General features: G+C 39.1%; 1 protein-coding gene across 1 annotated transcript in view; it reads left to right on the top strand.

Annotated features, from left to right (window-relative positions):
* Positions 1 to 18,950, top strand: part of chd5 (chromodomain helicase DNA binding protein 5) — a 35,335-nt gene that overhangs the window by 10,418 nt on the left and 5,967 nt on the right. The window contains exons 5-38 of the mRNA XM_033966526.2: positions 358 to 599; positions 778 to 890; positions 1,021 to 1,150; positions 1,231 to 1,397; positions 1,847 to 2,065; positions 2,612 to 2,818; positions 2,884 to 3,095; positions 3,541 to 3,672; positions 3,759 to 3,867; positions 3,956 to 4,147; positions 4,383 to 4,583; positions 4,687 to 4,824; positions 4,904 to 5,025; positions 5,244 to 5,417; positions 5,624 to 5,765; positions 5,839 to 5,970; positions 6,086 to 6,203; positions 6,307 to 6,431; positions 6,532 to 6,769; positions 7,418 to 7,590; positions 8,002 to 8,176; positions 8,251 to 8,274; positions 9,588 to 9,674; positions 9,799 to 9,887; positions 10,379 to 10,512; positions 11,590 to 11,734; positions 12,417 to 12,576; positions 12,664 to 12,743; positions 13,356 to 13,557; positions 13,653 to 13,742; positions 13,842 to 13,994; positions 15,163 to 15,271; positions 17,028 to 17,160; positions 17,408 to 17,603. Of these exons, the coding sequence (XP_033822417.1) occupies positions 358 to 599; positions 778 to 890; positions 1,021 to 1,150; positions 1,231 to 1,397; positions 1,847 to 2,065; positions 2,612 to 2,818; positions 2,884 to 3,095; positions 3,541 to 3,672; positions 3,759 to 3,867; positions 3,956 to 4,147; positions 4,383 to 4,583; positions 4,687 to 4,824; positions 4,904 to 5,025; positions 5,244 to 5,417; positions 5,624 to 5,765; positions 5,839 to 5,970; positions 6,086 to 6,203; positions 6,307 to 6,431; positions 6,532 to 6,769; positions 7,418 to 7,590; positions 8,002 to 8,176; positions 8,251 to 8,274; positions 9,588 to 9,674; positions 9,799 to 9,887; positions 10,379 to 10,512; positions 11,590 to 11,734; positions 12,417 to 12,576; positions 12,664 to 12,743; positions 13,356 to 13,557; positions 13,653 to 13,742; positions 13,842 to 13,994; positions 15,163 to 15,271; positions 17,028 to 17,160; positions 17,408 to 17,603 (5,063 nt within the window). The remainder of the gene's footprint in view (positions 1 to 357; positions 600 to 777; positions 891 to 1,020; positions 1,151 to 1,230; positions 1,398 to 1,846; positions 2,066 to 2,611; positions 2,819 to 2,883; positions 3,096 to 3,540; positions 3,673 to 3,758; positions 3,868 to 3,955; positions 4,148 to 4,382; positions 4,584 to 4,686; positions 4,825 to 4,903; positions 5,026 to 5,243; positions 5,418 to 5,623; positions 5,766 to 5,838; positions 5,971 to 6,085; positions 6,204 to 6,306; positions 6,432 to 6,531; positions 6,770 to 7,417; positions 7,591 to 8,001; positions 8,177 to 8,250; positions 8,275 to 9,587; positions 9,675 to 9,798; positions 9,888 to 10,378; positions 10,513 to 11,589; positions 11,735 to 12,416; positions 12,577 to 12,663; positions 12,744 to 13,355; positions 13,558 to 13,652; positions 13,743 to 13,841; positions 13,995 to 15,162; positions 15,272 to 17,027; positions 17,161 to 17,407; positions 17,604 to 18,950) is intronic.

The following is an 18,950-nucleotide window of genomic DNA, read 5'->3' as shown; positions in this document are numbered from 1 at the left end:
GCACTTTGTGTTTGAACGCTTGTATAAAGAGAGTGTCTCACCTGGGGCTGTCTGGCTCTGTTAGCTCCCGCAGAGCCATGTGGAGTCAGCTGCAGACTAGAGGCCTGTGACAGCTGGGAGGCACTGGGACTCTCTCTGACCTACTATCTTTCACAGGCCACAGAGCCATGTCTCAAGCTGTTGTATGACAGATCACAAGCCGCTCACAGGCACAGGAAAACTTAAGGGGCACCGGGCTGACAACAAATCACACACAGATCCCTTTGGTGCTGAGTGAGGCTGAGCTACATCAAGGAGAATGAAGTGTGACATAATAAAGCTGCTGTTGTTAACCTCTCTCCCTCTGGCTTCCCACAGGCCGCTCATTGCCAAGAAGAACCCCAAGATTCCCATGTCAAAGATGATGACAGTGTTAGGGGCCAAGTGGCGGGAGTTCAGTGCCAACAACCCGTTCAAAGGTGCATCTGCCACTGCTGTGGCGGCCGCTGTGGCTGCTGCTGTGGAGACAGTCACTGTGGCTCAGCCAATATCAGTGAGCTGCAGCCAGCCCAGCGCTCAGCCGGGACCACTCAAAAAAGCCAAAACCAAAGAGGGGAAGGGTAAGGTTGACTTCAGTGTGGGAGTGCTCCTGTACAGTAATAGTCTCTGCTTTATGCAGTACAAAGCTGGGGGGAAAATGTTTTAGTACAAAGGTGAATGCTGGAATGGCTGTAAGACCCGCCTTGTGTGTTCAAACACTACTAATACATGTATCCCTGTGTGGCCCGGATTTCTTAGGACCTGGAGCCAGAAAGAAAAGCAAAGCAGCAAAGGACGTGAAGAAAAAATCCAAGGCGAAAAAGACCAAATCAAAGTCAGGCCAAAGTGGGAAGAAGAAGAAAGCATCCTCGGTATATCCTCTCTTCTAAATAAGACTCACGCCAGTCCGTCTTGTGTCCATCCTCATTCCAGTCCGTCCTGTAGTCATGAGTATATTCATTTCCAACTCTCACGTGTGCTGTCATACGGATGTTTTTGCAGAGTGAGGAGGACTTCTTAGAGGAGTCTGACTTTGATGACATCAGCATCCACAGTACCTCATTGCTCTCTGATATAACGGGGGCCACAACCACCAAGAAGAAGTCTCGGCGTGGGAGGAAAAAGAGGAAAAGTATGTTTACTCTAATCACAGCTTGCTATTTTTGTATCCAATTTCTTGAAGAAAAATACACATTTATTTGCATTTCCTAGAAGAGGATGGGGATGGCTATGAGACAGACCATCAGGACTACTGTGAAGTGTGCCAACAGGGTGGTGAGATAATCCTGTGTGACACCTGCCCCAGAGCGTACCACCTTGTCTGTCTGGATCCTGAGCTGGAGAAGGCCCCTGAGGGCAAATGGAGCTGTCCCCACTGTGTAAGTACTGTTATCATAACAATCCATGACACATAATACTGAGATTTTGAAAGCGAACAGTTGGCATTCTTTATTCATTTTTTGTCAAGTACACGAAAAGCAGTGAACAGTTCACTCAGATCTAGTGTAACATTATGACATACATATGCAGAAAAAAAAAAGTTTAGACTATATTAGCTTGCCTGTTTAAATGAACTATATAGCCACCTGGTGCTTCCCATATATGCAGTTCACTTTAACTCCATCACAACTGCTACAAGCTACATCATAATATGTCTTTGTATATTTTTCATTTTCTCTTTACCATTTTAGAAGTTGTACTGCAATCGACTGTGAGTGTGAAGTGCAATAGTGATCAATAGCAAAATACTTACTTGCTGTCTAATAAAAGCCACTAATATGTATCAGCTGTATAGCTTTATCTTTACTCATCAGTGCATATGTTCTAGGAGAAAGAAGGGATCCAGTGGGAGGCCAAAGATGATGATGAGGATGAAGAAGAGCCCGCAGGGGAGGAAGAGGATGACCACATGGAGTTTTGCAGAGTGTGTAAAGACGGAGGAGAGCTGCTTTGTTGTGACACATGCCCTTCTTCCTACCACATCCACTGCCTCAACCCCCCTTTACCAGAGATACCTAATGGAGAGTGGTTGTGTCCGCGATGCATGGTAACCTCAACATTATAGCCCTATTACATTGAACTGCTATTATTTTAAGCATTGAAGTGGCCTACAACTTCCACAGTGTAGACCACTTTCAAATGCCCCTTGCAAAGAGAGATATTTTACTCTTACAAGTATGTACACCGCACAGTTGCACGTCACCCATAACTTCTGACTTGAGTAAGTTTAAAATAGGGTGGTCAAAAACTCCACTGATACCCAAATACTGATCAATGATAAAACTAGTATTGGAACTTGAGGCTCATTTGAACGTACTGATAGTGTTCATACTGAGAAAAAAGTCACATATGGACCTATAGAACAAAATTGGACCGTTCCATAGTTTTTGTCTTCATCTATATCAGAACTAGTACAAGACTGGATGGTAATATTAAAGAATCTACTATTATTTTGCGTAAAAAATGACATTGTATTGTCTGAAAAGAGTTATTATCATTGTGGTAGGCTTTTGGAAATTCATATTTAGTTATTTACTTATTATCAAAATTGAGTTTGAAATGTTGTATTTTTGACACTTACATGGATGTTTAGTGCCCGCCTCTAAAGGGAAAGGTGCAGAAGATTTTGCACTGGACATGGGGAGACCCTCCTCTGCCAGCTGAGCAGCCCCCCGGAGCTGATGGGAAGCCCATCGATCCTCTGATCAAGCCCCCACTGAAGGGTCACCCAGAGAGGGAGTTCTTTGTGAAGTGGGCCGCCCTCTCCTACTGGCACTGCTCCTGGGTCAGCGAGCTGCAGGTGAGCTCCATGGTCTTGAGATCAGTTAACTATCGCTATATATTTTGACACACCGGTCTTTGTAGTTGGAGTTGTACCATACGGTCATGTACAGAAACTACCAGAGAAAGAATGACATGGATGAGCCCCCTCCGTACGATTACGGCTCTGGGGAGGAGGAACTGAACAGTGAGAAGAGGAAGAGCAAAGATCCTGAGTACGCCGTGATGGAGGAGCGCTTTTATCGCTATGGCATCAAACCTGAATGGATGGTCATTCACCGCATACTCAACCACAGGTGCATCCCAACACAAGCAAATAAAAGAAATGCAAACAATATTTAGGTCAACTTTAGACAAATACAACACTGATGATAGCATTGGATGACCTCTGAAACCTTTGAAAAGAAAGAAAATCAACATAAATATTATGTCTTCTTTGATCGCGTAAAAAAAAAAAAAACGATTGGAGGTGATTTTTTCTGAAAGTTAAGTAATATTCATATTATGTATAAAGTAAATAAGTAAATAATGTTGTCATCTGGTATTCATAGAACCATAGTTACATAACTTTTTTAAAAAAAAATAACATCAACTGATCAAAGTGATGTTGGAAGCATCTTGACCATACTTGAGAACTCTATCCACATCTTTACTGCTAAACTGAAATCCCTACCTATGACAGTATTCACATATCAGATCTAATGTGCTTGCTTTTTGTTGTGTGTTATGTTTCTATTGTAGTTTTGATAAGGATGGAGATGTGCATTATCTAATCAAGTGGAGAGACCTTCCATATGACCAGTGCACATGGGAGGCAGATGATTTTGAAATCCCTGAATATGACAGCCATAAAACTCTATACTGGGACCACAGGTTTCTCTTCTTTTTTTGTAAATGAATACCCTTTCTTAACTACTTCAAATATTCTCATGATATGAAATTTTGCATTTATTTATTAGGGAACAAATATTAGGGGAAGACCAACGCCCTCTGGTGGTGAGGAAAGAGAAGAAACCCAGTATGGACCGTTCAAAGAGAGAGAAGCCCCCTGATACACCTATTATAGATGTAACTTTGTAAAAGCACATTTGTTATATTTACACAGGATATTCAGCTTGTTTCTGTAGCTAATATTACACTCATTATTATTTTTCAGCCAACAATAAAGTTTGATCACCAGCCGTGGTACATCAATGCTACAGGAGGAACGCTGCATCCGTATCAGCTGGAGGGACTGAACTGGCTGAGATTCTCATGGGCTCAGGGCACTGATACCATCTTAGCAGATGAGATGGGTCTAGGCAAAACTGTACAGACAATTGTCTTTCTATACTCTCTTTATAAAGAGGTCAGTGTTCTTTTCTTTATTTTGTAGAAATTGTTATATTATTGTTTAAAATGAAGATAAAACCACTACAAAGTATACACAAACTTGCTATTATTTGTGAAGGATGAATAACATATGTAGCTTTTTGTCTCATAATAACAGTTGCAAATTATTGAGATGAATTGGATTCTCACTTTATAGCATTTTAGACATTTTGTGAAACTGTTGTAAAATCTATTGTAATTTTGTTTTTTAGGGCCACTCAAAGGGACCTTTCCTTGTAAGTGCCCCTCTCTCCACTATCATTAACTGGGAGAGAGAGTTTGAGATGTGGGCTCCAGATTTCTATGTGGTGACTTATACTGGAGACAAGGACAGCAGAGCCATCATCAGGGAGAATGAGTTTACTTTTGAAGATAATGCTATAAAACAAGGACGCAAAGTGTTTCGAATGAAGGTAAGCTGTTTTGTCAAGCTCTAATATAGCACTGCATACATTATACTGTTAACACAATAACTATGAATATGCTAAATAATATATTTTTGTTTTTCCATTGCAGAAAGATACCCCCATTAAATTCCACGTGCTGCTCACATCCTATGAGTTAATCACCATAGATCAGGCAATCCTTGGCTCAGTTAGTTGGGCCTGTTTGGTGGTAGATGAGGCCCACAGACTCAAGAACAACCAGTCAAAGGTAGAATTATTATTTCCCCATTTTCAAGATACAATATACATGTTTATGACATTTGACTCCTTCCAAATTTCCTGTCCAGTTTTTCAGGATTCTGAATGGGTATAAGATCTACTACAAGTTGCTGCTCACTGGAACCCCTCTACAGAACAACCTGGAAGAGCTTTTCCACTTACTAAACTTCCTCACTCCAGAGCGCTTCAAGTGAGTGATTTTCAGTGAGAATAGTTATTTTTGTATTTAATTTCAAACTATGCATTTTAAGTTTTAAAATTCACTCTGGCATTAGCTTCTATTCAGCGAGCCCCTTGCATGCCTCAGGCAGCTTTGTCATTGACTTGTGATTCACACTGTCTATAATTTATCATGTATTGTATACATGATTTTGAAGTTTGAGAGTCCAACTGTTGTTGTTTGTGCAGTAACCTGGAGGGCTTCCTGGAGGAATTTGCTGACATTTCAAAAGAAGACCAGATTAAGAAGCTCCATGACCTGCTCGGGCCTCACATGCTGCGGAGACTAAAAGCCGATGTTTTTAAGAACATGCCGGCAAAGACAGAGCTCATCGTCCGAGTGGAGCTGAGCCCCATGCAGAAGTAAGACCTGCTATTGATTAATTACTCCTGTCGGCCACATTCCATAAAACTGGGTAATTTAAAAATGACTAATATATCTGACTTTGTAAAAGTCACTGTGGGATTGACACTTTTCCTCCCTAAATGCCAACATAAATGTCACTTGAATAAGTATGAACTATAATATGATGCTGATGTATTACCATAATGCGTCCTCTGACAAATAGGAAATATTACAAGTTCATTTTGACGAGAAACTTTGAGGCTCTGAACTCTAAAGGAGGTGGAAACCAAGTGTCATTACTCAATATTATGATGGATCTGAAGAAGTGCTGCAACCATCCTTATCTGTTCCCAGTGGCGGCTGGGGTAGGTTACACAGTATATATATTTTTTTAAATATACAACATTTTCAAATGTTCATAACCTAAACATTTTACAGGAGGCCCCAGTTTTACCCAATGGATCATATGACGGAAATCTGTTGGTGAAGTCCTCAGGAAAACTGACTCTGCTTCAGAAAATGCTCAAGAAACTGAAAGATGAAGGCCACAGAGTTCTTATTTTCTCTCAGGTAAAATATATATTTTTCACTAGCGCTTTTGTGCAAATATAATTGTGTTACTGAGTTACACAGATAATAAACAGCCAGTACTAGTACTTTTCAAACATTTCTGTTTATAACGTAGATGACAAAGATGCTGGATCTGCTTGAGGACTTCCTGGAGTATGAGGGTTATAAATATGAGCGCATTGATGGTGCAATCACTGGAGGACTGAGACAGGAGGCCATAGACCGATTTAATGGTAAATTATTGTTTCAGTATTTGTATTTGTATGTGTCTTGTCCTATTTTTGACACAAAAACTTTTGACACAGTTTGACTTTCTTGTTTGTTTTATTGTTACAGCGCCTGGAGCTCAACAGTTTTGCTTCCTCTTGTCAACGCGAGCTGGAGGTCTGGGGATCAACCTGGCCAGCGCAGACACAGTTATTATTTATGACTCAGACTGGAATCCTCACAATGATATACAAGTACAAAATATTACTATATTAAATCCTATAACTATTGTTGTTTTAATTTAATCAATATATATATATATATTTTTTTTTTAAAATTTTTTTTTCATCATAGGCTTTTAGCAGAGCCCACCGTATTGGCCAAAACAAAAAGGTTATGATCTACCGATTTGTGACGCGTGGCTCGGTGGAGGAGCGTATCACTCAAGTGGCCAAGAGGAAAATGATGCTGACTCACCTAGTGGTCCGCCCCGGTCTGGGGTCTAAAACAGGATCTATGTCCAAACAAGAACTGGATGACATCCTCAAGTTTGGCACTGAGGAGTTGTTTAAAAATGAAATGGAGGCAGTAGGTGAGTGATCGACAATATTCTCTTCCTCACCTCATATCGATCATTATTATTATTGGTCGAGGTGTTTTTAGGGAGGATTATGAAAAGACACTTCTCATTTCTTATAATCTGGCTTGCTCCCATTACTGTTAGTCTCCCCTTTCTCTTCTAGTGTAATTAAGTTACACTTGCAATAATCATGGTGTAGCCCTTTGAGCAACTGTCCCATTTGTCTATGGTGCACCCAACCAAACCCTAAGTTGAAGCATTAATCACTAGTCTCCTAAACCAAACACCAAAAGGAATACTTATTAAAAACAGAAGACCCTCCCACAATGATTTAAACTTGAATGCTTGGTGGCATGTTGGTTGAGTGGTTAGCACTCTCATAGCAAGAAGGTTCTGCCCAGACCTTTCTGTGCAGAGTGTGTATGTTCCCTGGGCACTCCAATTTCCACTACATCAATTCAAAAATGTAAATCTTCCATCAAAGGTAGTCCTGACCAAGCCTAGCTCAAGATCTGGAGTTGGGTGCCCGGACGCTGCTCTGTGGCGCCCACTGCTCCTGACAGGTTGCCCCAGCGGCATTGAAGGATGGCTCAAATGCAGGGGACAAATTTCCCTATGGGAACAATAAAGTGTACCTTAACTAAATGTTTTGTTGGTTAGGTGAAAACAAGGATGGTGAAGAATGTAATGTGATTCATTATGACGATGACGCCATCTCCAAACTGTTGGATCGAAGCCAAGATGCAACTGAAGACACAGAAATCCAGAACATGAATGAGTATCTGAGCTCGTTTAAGGTAGCCCAGTACGTGGTGAAAGAGGAGGATGGAGAGGTGAGTAGTATGTCTTACACCGTATCATCATTCTGCAAAGAGCACAGAGGTCCAAAATAAAGTCACTTATTTGTCTTAATTATATACATTTTTCTCAATAACTTTTGTTGATAAATACTTTTTATATTTTCTTGTATTTTTTTATTATAGGCCTAACAGATTGTTATAGTAATAGCAACCATAGTGGTAAATAACTGGATTCACATTTCTGAGTCTTTATTAACTGTTTTGAAAAACATGGCTTGCAAAGTGAATGATGATGCTAAAATAATACATTTCTTTCAACTCTATTAACTTTACATATTGTTCAGGGTATAAAATAATGATATATGACAAGATCAAATAAATGAATCTTAGAGGTAAACGGTTCCACTTTTATGGTATATTTTCATGTGTCATTTGCTTGTGCAGGAGGAGGTTGAGCGGGAGATCATAAAGCAGGAGGAGAATGTGGATCCAGATTATTGGGAGAAACTTTTGCGTCACCACTACGAGCAGCAACAGGAAGACCTGGCCCGCAACCTGGGCAAGGGCAAACGCATCCGAAAACAGGTCAACTACAACGATACTACTCAGGAGGACCAAGGTAGCGCCTGCACGTTTTTCTGGTCTCAAATATTAAGTATAGTCAAGTCATAAAATGTTGGGTATATTTTATAGTGGTTTGTTTAGCTGCGTTTCAAGGTAAGTATGGCCTTTTTCAAGTTCAGGTATATAATTTGCTTTAGTGTAGCTATAGGAGACTCAAACTAGGACACTGCTCTAGAGAAACACTGGAGAGATTTATGGATGTAGTGAAAGAGGACATGAAGTTAGTTGTGGAGTTGGTGTGAGGAAAAGAGGGTGCAAATAATAGAGTAATACATTGCTGATTGAAATGTTAATAGGACAGGCTTGTGTGGTGTGATTTGTGTGGTTGATTAATAGAAAAAAATTAAACTAAGCATTATGAGTAGGATATGGTTCCTCAAACTAGGTCAGTATCCAGAGAAGTGGGTTGTAAGAGATATTTTAAGGGGAGTCTTTTCAAGCCAATTCCAACACAATAGTTTTGAATCATGCCTAAAATAACCGTTGTCATATTCTTACAAATATTATTGAACAAATCAAAAAAGTAGTATATAGCCTAGACTTTGTGCAACAATAAAACTATAGAAAATGTAAAATGTAAACACTAAACATTTAAACATAATTGAAAATATATATGTATAATAAGTTGCTACATAACAGTAATAACTGTAAAGAGACTCCAACTAAATAATGTAACTTCCAATGATGGTAAATAATAGCCTTTTGTTGAAATAACTGCATATCAACTGTAACCTTGGGCCTTGCAATTTCACACAATCATTGCACGCCATCCACGAAATCTCATGTTGAATGGATTTTTCCTTTAAGTATGGGTCAAGAGCATTTAGTCAGCAACACATTTGATTTATTTTGATGTCTCGTTAACGACCCGATGCTAATTCAATAACAGAGCAGTGCTGTGCAGGTATCCAACTGAACATTGCCTCATTAACGGGCTAACAAGGTGACAGTATCTTAACGCAGAATAATTTGGATTTATCGGTTCAGGAAATAGCTGCATACAAATTAATCACCTTGTTTATTAAATCCTCTTAGCCTGTGAGTATCAACAAGAGCTTTTGACCTCCATTTCGTCAGTGTAAAAACTATTGTATCTTTTGTATAGCTCTCAAATGCTCCATCTAATTGGTTTTACGGATAAGTACTTTATGCAGTAGTTTCAAGGTCCCTATTACGACAGGTTAATTAAAGATTAAACTAAACACTGGTGCTGTCCAAAATACACCCAGAGTTTAAAGCAGTTGCACAAAGCACAGTGGAGCAGCAGCCTCTGGAAATAGAAATGTAGGCTATTGATAGTGCATGATATAGTGGTCTGTAGTAATCTGCAGTGCCATGGCGCCCTCAGGTGGCCACCAGTGGGAGCGATTGTGCAATGTACTGTTTCTCTCTGATGTGTGACTCAGAGTGGCAAGATGATCTTTCAGACAATCAGTCGGAGTACTCTGTGGGGTCCGAGGATGAGGACGAAGACTTTGAGGAGAGACCTGAAGGTGAGCCCAAAGCAAAATGTTTAAATCTCACACAGATTGACAACACTATACAAAAATACATTGAAAATACTTTGTTAACTTTGTGGGTAGGTTTTTCAGTGTTATTGAAATATTTACTTTTTAGGTGGACGGAGACAGTCCAGACGACAGCTCAGGGGTGACAAAGACAAACCTCTGCCTCCACTACTGGCACGGGTTGGGGGCAGTATTGAGGTATGAAAGATACACACAAAACATAGATGCATATTTACAGTTGCCCTTTAATATGTTATTTATTATGTGACCTCTATAATATAAGAGTTTATAATTCATAATGTAATTGTTTATAATAGATGTACACTGTGTTTGGCAATGCAGATAGTTTAAAGACACAGCATACCCATTTTTTGACGATTATTTGGAAGATTATAGCTAAAATAAGAACATTTCCATGGAAACAAGCAGAAGAAGTCCATTCTCCAGGTCAAATAAAAGTCAGGTTTGTGGAAATGCAAGCCTGCTCAGAGTAGGGACTTTTAAAAAGCTTATGAGTGCTCTAAAAACAACCAAAATGAAGAAAAAAAACAAATAAACAAGAAAAAACACACAAAAAAATGGTTTTATTTTTGTCTTAAAATTTACAATCTGTGGATTTAAAGAAGTGTGTTTTCAAATCCACAAATTTAACAACTGACTGTTTTACCTTTGTTTTCTGAAATATGCAGGTACTTGGGTTCAATGCTCGCCAGAGAAAGGCCTTCCTCAATGCCATCATGCGCTGGGGCATGCCTCCTCAAGACGCCTTCAACTCTCACTGGCTGGTTCGGGACCTGAAGGGGAAGAGCGAGCGAGAGTTCAGGTAACTCACAAAAACATTCTTGACTGAAATTTGTCACTTTTGCATGAATGAGGTTATGCCCAAATTGTCATAAATGTGTAATAAATGGCTCAATGTCAAGATTGTCCAGCCTGAGATTTATTTCATAGGATTTTATGCTGGTTATTAAATAGGGGTTATTAAAAAATCTATGTGACAATGTTATTCCCTTATCAAAAACATACCTGAAGCGGTTTTAAAGGCCAACCATGCATGTTTGAGTATTTTTGCGATCTCTTTGGGCCCTATTCTAACCTCCTTATGCCTAGCTGTAAGATTCTGTGCAATGTTCAGCCCACAATCCTATGTCAACCATGCTCCCAGACAATTTTCCATACATATACAAAAGCATGATACAAAACTGGACAGACCAACTTGACAAACCTGATGTGATGTGCAATAGTTTAATCAACTGGATGCAGGCTGATTGTGGTGTGATAGTGCTCTGAAGGTGAGTGACTTCATGTGGTGAGCAAAGGAAGGGGAGTAACACAGAGTGTCAAAAGCCAAAGTGAAACTTATAAAACATGTTTGTACATTGTTTTCGGCAAATATAGCATTTTCAAAATAAAACATAACATGATGATCTAAATATGTTATGTATTAGCAGTTAATACTCCATAGAAGTAAAATACCCCCTCTTTAAGACTATTAACAGGCTTAGAAAACACAATATTAAGCCTTTATTACTGATTATTACATTTTTACATGTAACTCAAATACTAGAATCTGGTCTCTTTCCATTGCACAGTATCAAAGAGCCACAAAATTATACTTCTTTAGTTTATTGAAGTGTGCTGTTTATCCATTTTGTACCCAAGGCGAACATTTCCTGGCATTTAATATTTCATTTCAGAGTGCTTGATGTATTGCCCTCATTAAGTGTAAACACAGACAAGATGGAAAACAGTTCAAACTTCTACTTTTTCCCCAGTCAATAGCACCACATACTTTTCTTCTTGATATATTTTATGTAGAATTTGCTCATTACAATTCTCAATATCATGCTTTGCAACTTCTCCATCTTTCTGACTAAGTTCTGTAATCCTCTTTCAACAGGGCCTATGTGTCTCTTTTCATGAGACATCTGTGTGAACCAGGAGCAGATGGAGCAGAGACTTTTGCCGATGGGGTCCCGCGAGAGGGACTGTCCCGTCAGCATGTCCTTACTAGGATCGGTGTCATGTCTCTGGTTAGGAAGAAGGTACGAGTTATTCTGACATGGAAACGATTGGTTTTCATCTCATACACACACTGTTCTGCCAGGGCACTTTGAGATTAGACAAAGTAGGTCAAACTGTCTGGGCACAGGCAAGCAGGAAGAATATGTCGTTCTGGAGCTGTCAGACTAAAGCACTTTTTGAAGCAGAAATAGACTCTTTTAGGTTACTATAAGAAATGCAATGTACATTATTCACTGGGGGGAAAGTGAATCATACCACTCAGTATTTATCAAAGGTAAAATCTGGATTTTTTTCTATCAAGTGGAAATTAATTATCTAAAAATGTTTCATTTTAAGTACAGAGGTAAAGAAAAAGATGTGATACTTACAACTACTATCTACATGATTGCTACTACTGCTATTACTACTACTACTTCTACTACTACCACCACTGCACTTCTGCTGCACTTCTACTGCTAATATAACTGGTACTTTCGACCACTACTGCCAAGCATTACTCATTCAGTGTAAAATGTTTTTGTCACTATGTTGTCACTATGTTGTCAGTTACTGTGCATCAAAGCATAGTGACTGACAACTTTTGGGATGAATCATAATTTAAATATATTTAGGCCCTCATTGTCCATAGATTCTATCCTATGTATCAAATCTGTAGGATTTTTACTGGAATTTCATGCTTTAAATATTTAATTTGGCTCTTAGGTTCAGGAGTTTGAGCATGTAAATGGTAAACTGAGCTCTCCAGATCTGATTCCTATTGGGATGGAGCTGAAGAAGCTAACTGAGAGTGTATCATCAGATCCTAACACCCCTGTCCAAGCCAGCCCAGTCACCACACAACCCAGTACTCCTGTCCCACCAGGTAAGCCTATAGACTGCAGGGAGTTCTATTATGTTACTACAATAACTATATGTTCAGTACAACAAGCTGTTGTTTTCTGTGCTGCAGAGAAACCAGAATCTCTCATAGGAACAGCAGAGGACAAGGACAGTCCGGAGCAGGAGAGCAAAAAGCTGTCAGACCAGGAAGTAAGATATTTTCCCATAGTAATGTATTTGTCACAATCTAACTATTGCATTTAATTAGCCCTGGTTTATAACTCTTCAGTTAAAATTTAGTCTGTCGAATTAACATATGTTTGCTGCTAAATCTGCCGATCAAAAACATACCAGGTTTGAGCTAGTGTTGTTATATAAGGCTGGTTTATAGTGTTAGGTGCCAGAGTTGATAATCTGTATGCTCCAAATCTGGGGTGTCTTTCCCTCTCGAAGTAAAGTGGGAGAGTCCAGCTCTTACCAATAAATGTCAAGAAGGTAGAATGAACTCAGTAATCTACCACCCGACAAGCATAAGCCTTTGTAGAATTTGTTTCGGTCCCAAGCTCTGTTCAGTATAGTGCACTTAAGGCAACATCATTTCAGTAGCTTGTTTTTTTTAAATTGTTTTTATTACTAAACAGCCTTGCATCCCCTCTGATCTCCTGTCCTCTTCATTGACCCGCATTTCATGTTTAAACCACATATTTTAACCAGACCCAATGTTGTACCCTCTGTCAAACTTCAACACCTGTTCACTTTTCTCTATGCCCTTTTTCTAACTCTTTCTGCTCTTCCCTGTCTGTCTCGTGCCTCCCCCTGAAGACTCCCAGCTCTGAGACAGCACCAGCAGCTGCGCCCGAGAAGTCGGCTGACAGCGAAGAGGCCAAGGCCGGCCCAGAGGAGAAACCAGGAGATGAGAGGGACCCTGCCCAGTCGCCCTGTGCTAAGACCGAATCATCTGCCAACCTCAAAGAGTCTGGTTTGAAGCAGACTGAGCTGTCATCCAGTCAAACTTCGCCTAAAGGTGAGTTCTCTACCTGATGCTGCGCTGCAAAGTTTATTTATCCGCCAGGCTTGTATGGGCTTTAATTGATGCTTTCGGGCTTGTGGTAACCTCAGTGGACACCGGCAAGGAAACAGAGAAGACTACGGAGAAAGGAGAGTCTTATTCCCCTCTGGCGAAAAGTGAAGACAAGGAAAATAAGACAGGTAAATACAACAGATACAGATGTAAAATATACCTTCATTGTCATGGTTGATGGAGTGAGGTACTGTATGTCTAATACTTGATTATATGGTATTTTTTAGCTGCAGCTGATGTTGTGAAAAGTGAAGATGTTTCAGAGGGACGTATAAATGGAGACATGCTGGACGAGATGGAGGAGAGCAGGAGAGGACCAGAGGACAAGAACGGATACAAGACCAAGTTCATGTTCAATATAGCTGATGGTGGTTTTACAGGTAAGATGATATTAATAACTATAACTATAATTATAGTTATAGTTATGCTAATTCAAATTTTATGATAGTGAGAAAGTCAAAAGTTACATACAGATAATAATAATAATAATAATAATAATAATAATAATAATAATAATAATAATAATAATAATAATAATAATAATACATTTTATTTGTTAGGCGCCTTTCAAGGCTCTCAAGGTCGCCGTACAGACATACGTAAACAATACAAATTGAAACTATGTAAAATGATTAAAAATACATTTAAAAACAAATGTAGATTAAAGCAAGTATAGATTAAAAGACAGAGCAGTTATGGTCAGAGTGGTCAGGGTGAGAAGGCCTTTCTAAACAGATGAGTTTTGAGTTTAGATTTGAAGTGTGGGAGTGAGTGTGTGTTGCGGAGGTCATGGGGGAGGGAGTTCCAGAGCTGGGGAGCAGAGCAGCTGAAGGCTCTGCTCCCCATAGTGACAAGACGGGCAGGAGGGACAGTGAGGTGCAGGGAAGAGGAGGAGCGGAGGGAGCGGGCGGGTGTGGAGATGTGAATGAGGTCAGACAGGTATGGAGGGGCCAGGTTGTGGAGAGCTTTGTATGTGAGGAGTATGATTTTGTAGTGTATGCGGTGCGTGATGGGGAGCTATCTGTTTTTGTTGTTTACTCCTATGAGGGGTTTTGGGTCAAAGCTGGATACATAGCTGGACAGTACATTTTAAACATATTGTACACATAGAACAACTTTGGCCTTTAAAGCAATTTTCAGTGGAGTAACAGAGGTGTATTGATGCTAATCCTTGTTATAATTGGGCCTCACATTTTCTGGTCTCCACTGCCAAAAATCCTAATTAAAATTTTGCATTAATTCCAGCTGTCTGAACTTAATCCTAGTGTACTGTTTTTTGTCTATTCCACGTTTATTATCTACACACTTGAAGTTTACCTTTAAATATGCAGTACATTTGTGTGTTTAGTGCTGTTTCCATAGTCTATAATTAGGAATTGTTTTGTGACTTATTGGCCATTGTTACAGGCCCAAGATAGATAGACCATATTAAATTCCTTTCAACTTTTTACTCAGCACCAATATTTTGCATTATCATCTGGATCCAAAAAAATGCCTTAGAAATATTATTATTGGTCAATTTGAGTTTCTGTGATTTTGCTCCCCCAGAGTTACACACCCTCTGGCAGACCGAGGAACGAGCTGCGCTGTCTTCTGGAAAAATGCATGACATCTGGCACCGTCGCCATGACTACTGGTTGCTGGCTGGCATTGTAACGTATCCTTTCCCAGATGTGAGTCCAAAATAGGCCCCATCATCTGCTTGTGTGGCGCAAGTACTTGTGATGAGAGGAGCCTCAAGGGATGGAGATGCTATTTAAATAAGATGAAAAGCAATGTACTCTAATGGTGATCGTTATAATGATGGGATTTGGAGGTGAATAGGTGAATTACAAAGACCATCTCTTCATTATGGCGATTTATATTGGGATTTAAATGTCAAGGCTATAGATTAAGGTAGGTTAAGGATACTTTGCACGTCACAGGTCCTATATTACGTACGTATTACGAGTTTTAAGTCATGTTATAATCTTGTTACCTCATCATAAATCTACCTGGAGAGTATATTTTGTTTCATTCACCCATGTTTGAGTAACCCTTTGTTATTAGTCTGTCTACATCTCCAAAACTCAAAATGCTCTGTTCCACCTAGTGATGCCTTGAAGGAGTAGTTTGCAAGTTAAGACTGCATAAATAAGTGGACTGAGTGTAACAGTGTAACATTACCCATAAAGTTTAGCTCCAATCAGCTGAAGCTCAGCGAGGCTATTTGTAATTCTGACCGTGATTATCATAGCAACCAAACAGCCAATGTGGAGCAAAGCTGTGGAAAGTAAAGCCCCTTCCCGCTCTGGTTTAGCAAGGCTGAGCGTTTAGCAACACTGTCAATCAACCCTATTGCTAACGCTAGTGGGAGCGACCTCGGGGAAAAAAAGCAGCTGATTTGTCTCTCATCAGTGTTCATATCTTGAGTTAGGGACACAATAGCAAAATAAAAATAGCAGGATCACGTAGATACGAACATTTTAAGACCAAAATAATGAGCCTGACAGCAGTTTTAATTAAGAGAGAGGCAAAAGTTTTCTGTCCATTGGAGCCAATCAGAGTCGATGGAGCCAGAAGCACAGCCCATGCTCACCCTATCTAGAACACGGTGGCTAGCAGGTCAGCTACATCCATTTATATATACAGTCTGTTACCACATGACATCACAAGGCAGAACAGAGTGTTTTCAGTTTGAGAGAAGTCTAAATATGCAGGGTTTGTGTGTTAAACATGTGTGAATGAAACAAAATACAACTCTAGGTATGTTTGTGGTGAGGAAACAACATTATAACATGGATCAGAAAATACTGTAATATGGTCCCTATACAAATTATTTTTTCTCATTTGTCCCAAAGACGCCATTTTAAGCTATACCCTCTAAGCTTGAATTCTTATTTAAAAATATATTGGTATAATTTTTTATTGGTAATATGCTCCTTAATTTATCTGGTGTTATAGGAGGTGCCTTAGGAGTCGAGCTGGTGTAGGCTGCATACCTTAATTGACACAGGTGGGGTACTTGGGCTACTAGGGCCACGTTTTTTTGACCAATAAGGTGGCAAAATAAAAAATGTCAAAGGTCAAAGCTGATACTGTAATATGTTTGATCCTCTATTTTGGTAGAGGATGTTACAGGTTGATAGGAGAAGCAGAAATATACTGAGGAAACCCATCCAGACCAAGAACATGCAAACTATACTCAACACATGGTAGCTGTTTATAAGGTTCCATATTTTTATTTATTTATTAATTTGATTTATTTATTTATTTGATTGGGACAATGCATGTTAATGAACAGACATGATTCAACATGAAAGTAAACATACCAGGTTATAGCCAAAGGCTAATTTCCATCCATTTTCCCAAAGGGCTGGAGTCACAAATTATACAGATGATTTCTGTAGGTCCCTTAACTCTTTTTTTCTCAGACATGGATACGCCCGCTGGCAAGACATCCAGAATGACCCTCGTTATGCAATTTTGAATGAGCCTTTCAAGACGGAGATGCATAAAGGCAACTACCTAGAGATGAAGAACAAGTTTCTGGCGCGTCGTTTTAAGGCAATTGTCTTTAATTAAAAACAACAGCTGGGGGCTGAAATAATTTGGATTAGTGGATTTGTTACACCTAAAAGACAAATTAAACAAAGTAAAATATTGGATGACTTTAACTTAACTCTGTAGGCACTGGTGAAAAGGAACTTCTACTAATTATCTTCTTTTAAGTTTAGAAAAACTAAATTATATTTCTCATTAGAGTTAAGTTAAGTATTGGTAGTTAATAAATTTCTCTCCACTCTGTATGTAGTTACTGGAGCAGGCGTTGGTAATTGAGGAGCAGCTGAGGAGAGCAGCGTACCTGAATATGACCCAGGACCCCAGTCACCCAGCCATGGCCTTAAACACACGCTTCGCTGAGGTGGAGTGCCTGGCAGAGTCCCACCAACATCTGTCCAAAGAGTCTCTAGCTGGGAACAAGCCTGCCAACGCAGTGCTGCACAAAGGTAACTGTTCTACTTTCAACAGCTTTAAATAAGGCGTGTGTACACACCTTGTCCAGGTTATAGGTTTATAGGCTACCACTCTTGTGCCTGACCAGGTGTGTACACACCTGGTCAGGCACAAGAGGGGTAGCATATAAACCAATAACCTGGACAATATTTTATTTTTTACATCAAGTACTAGACTGGAGTCTGGTTTATCTTTGTTTAGAACCAGTTTAGCAATTGTGTAATAGTTGAATTTTAGATTTGTGTCGGCCCTTGTTTGAATCTAGAATACTCCTGGTTTAAAACTGATTTAGATATAGTGGTAGGCCAAATATTTTCTTAATTGGTTTGAGGAACCCTGGTCTATGATATAGACCAGTGGTTCTTAACCTGGGTTTGATCGAACCCTAGGGGTTTGGTGAGTCAGTCTCAGGGGACTATGAGCGTCTCCAGATTCTGGCCGTGTCCCAGTTCGACAAATGCACCCTTTGATGTGCCTATTGAAGTACCTGCCCGACTTAAATGAGCTGTTTGAATGGCATAAAAACATAAAACGACATAAAAACGAAGAAAAGGAACAGACTTTGCTGTGAAAATGACATGAGAGTGGCCAAGGCGAAGCCACGCGTTTCTGACCTGGTCTCTCAAAGGCAACAGCAGAAGTCACACTGATTTGTAGTAAATATTCATTATTATTCTAGCGTGATGGAAATTAGATGAGGGGTGTGTGTTAAAATGTTAAAATAATAAATAGCATAAATACAATAAGTTCATTATTGAAATACATAAGGTTAAAAATTGTAATAATTTCAGTGTGGTAGTATTAAAAAAGGTCATGTCTTTGTGAAAAGGTATGTATGTAATTTATTGTGAGTTCATGCATTGTACTGGTTTTATTCTTTGAACACAGTGATGTTAATGCACGATTCATTTTGTGCACCAGTAAAACATACATGTCTTGAATTTGAAAAAAATAATAATAAATAAATATATATATATATATATATATATATATATATATATATATATATATATATATATATATATATATATATATATATATATATATATATATATATATATATATATATATATATATATATATATATATATATATTTTTTTTTTTTTTTTTATTATTATTATTATTTTTTTATTATTTTTTTTCAATAAACAAGGGTTCAGTGAATGTGCATATGAAACTGGTGGGGTTCAGTACCTCCAACAAGGTTAAGAACCACTAATATAGACTGATGTGGTTTGGGGCATTTGTTGGGTTATTAACAAAATCAGTGTCATATTATGGCTATGTTCCCTATCTGCTCATAGACTACTGCATAGACTACTATTTGTAATTACTGAAG

This window comes from Periophthalmus magnuspinnatus, chromosome 5 (assembly GCF_009829125.3).
Source record: "Periophthalmus magnuspinnatus isolate fPerMag1 chromosome 5, fPerMag1.2.pri, whole genome shotgun sequence".
NCBI lineage: Eukaryota > Metazoa > Chordata > Actinopteri > Gobiiformes > Gobiidae > Periophthalmus > Periophthalmus magnuspinnatus.
Note: the sequence above shows the minus strand (reverse complement) of the source record. Positions and strands in the feature narration are given on the sequence as shown.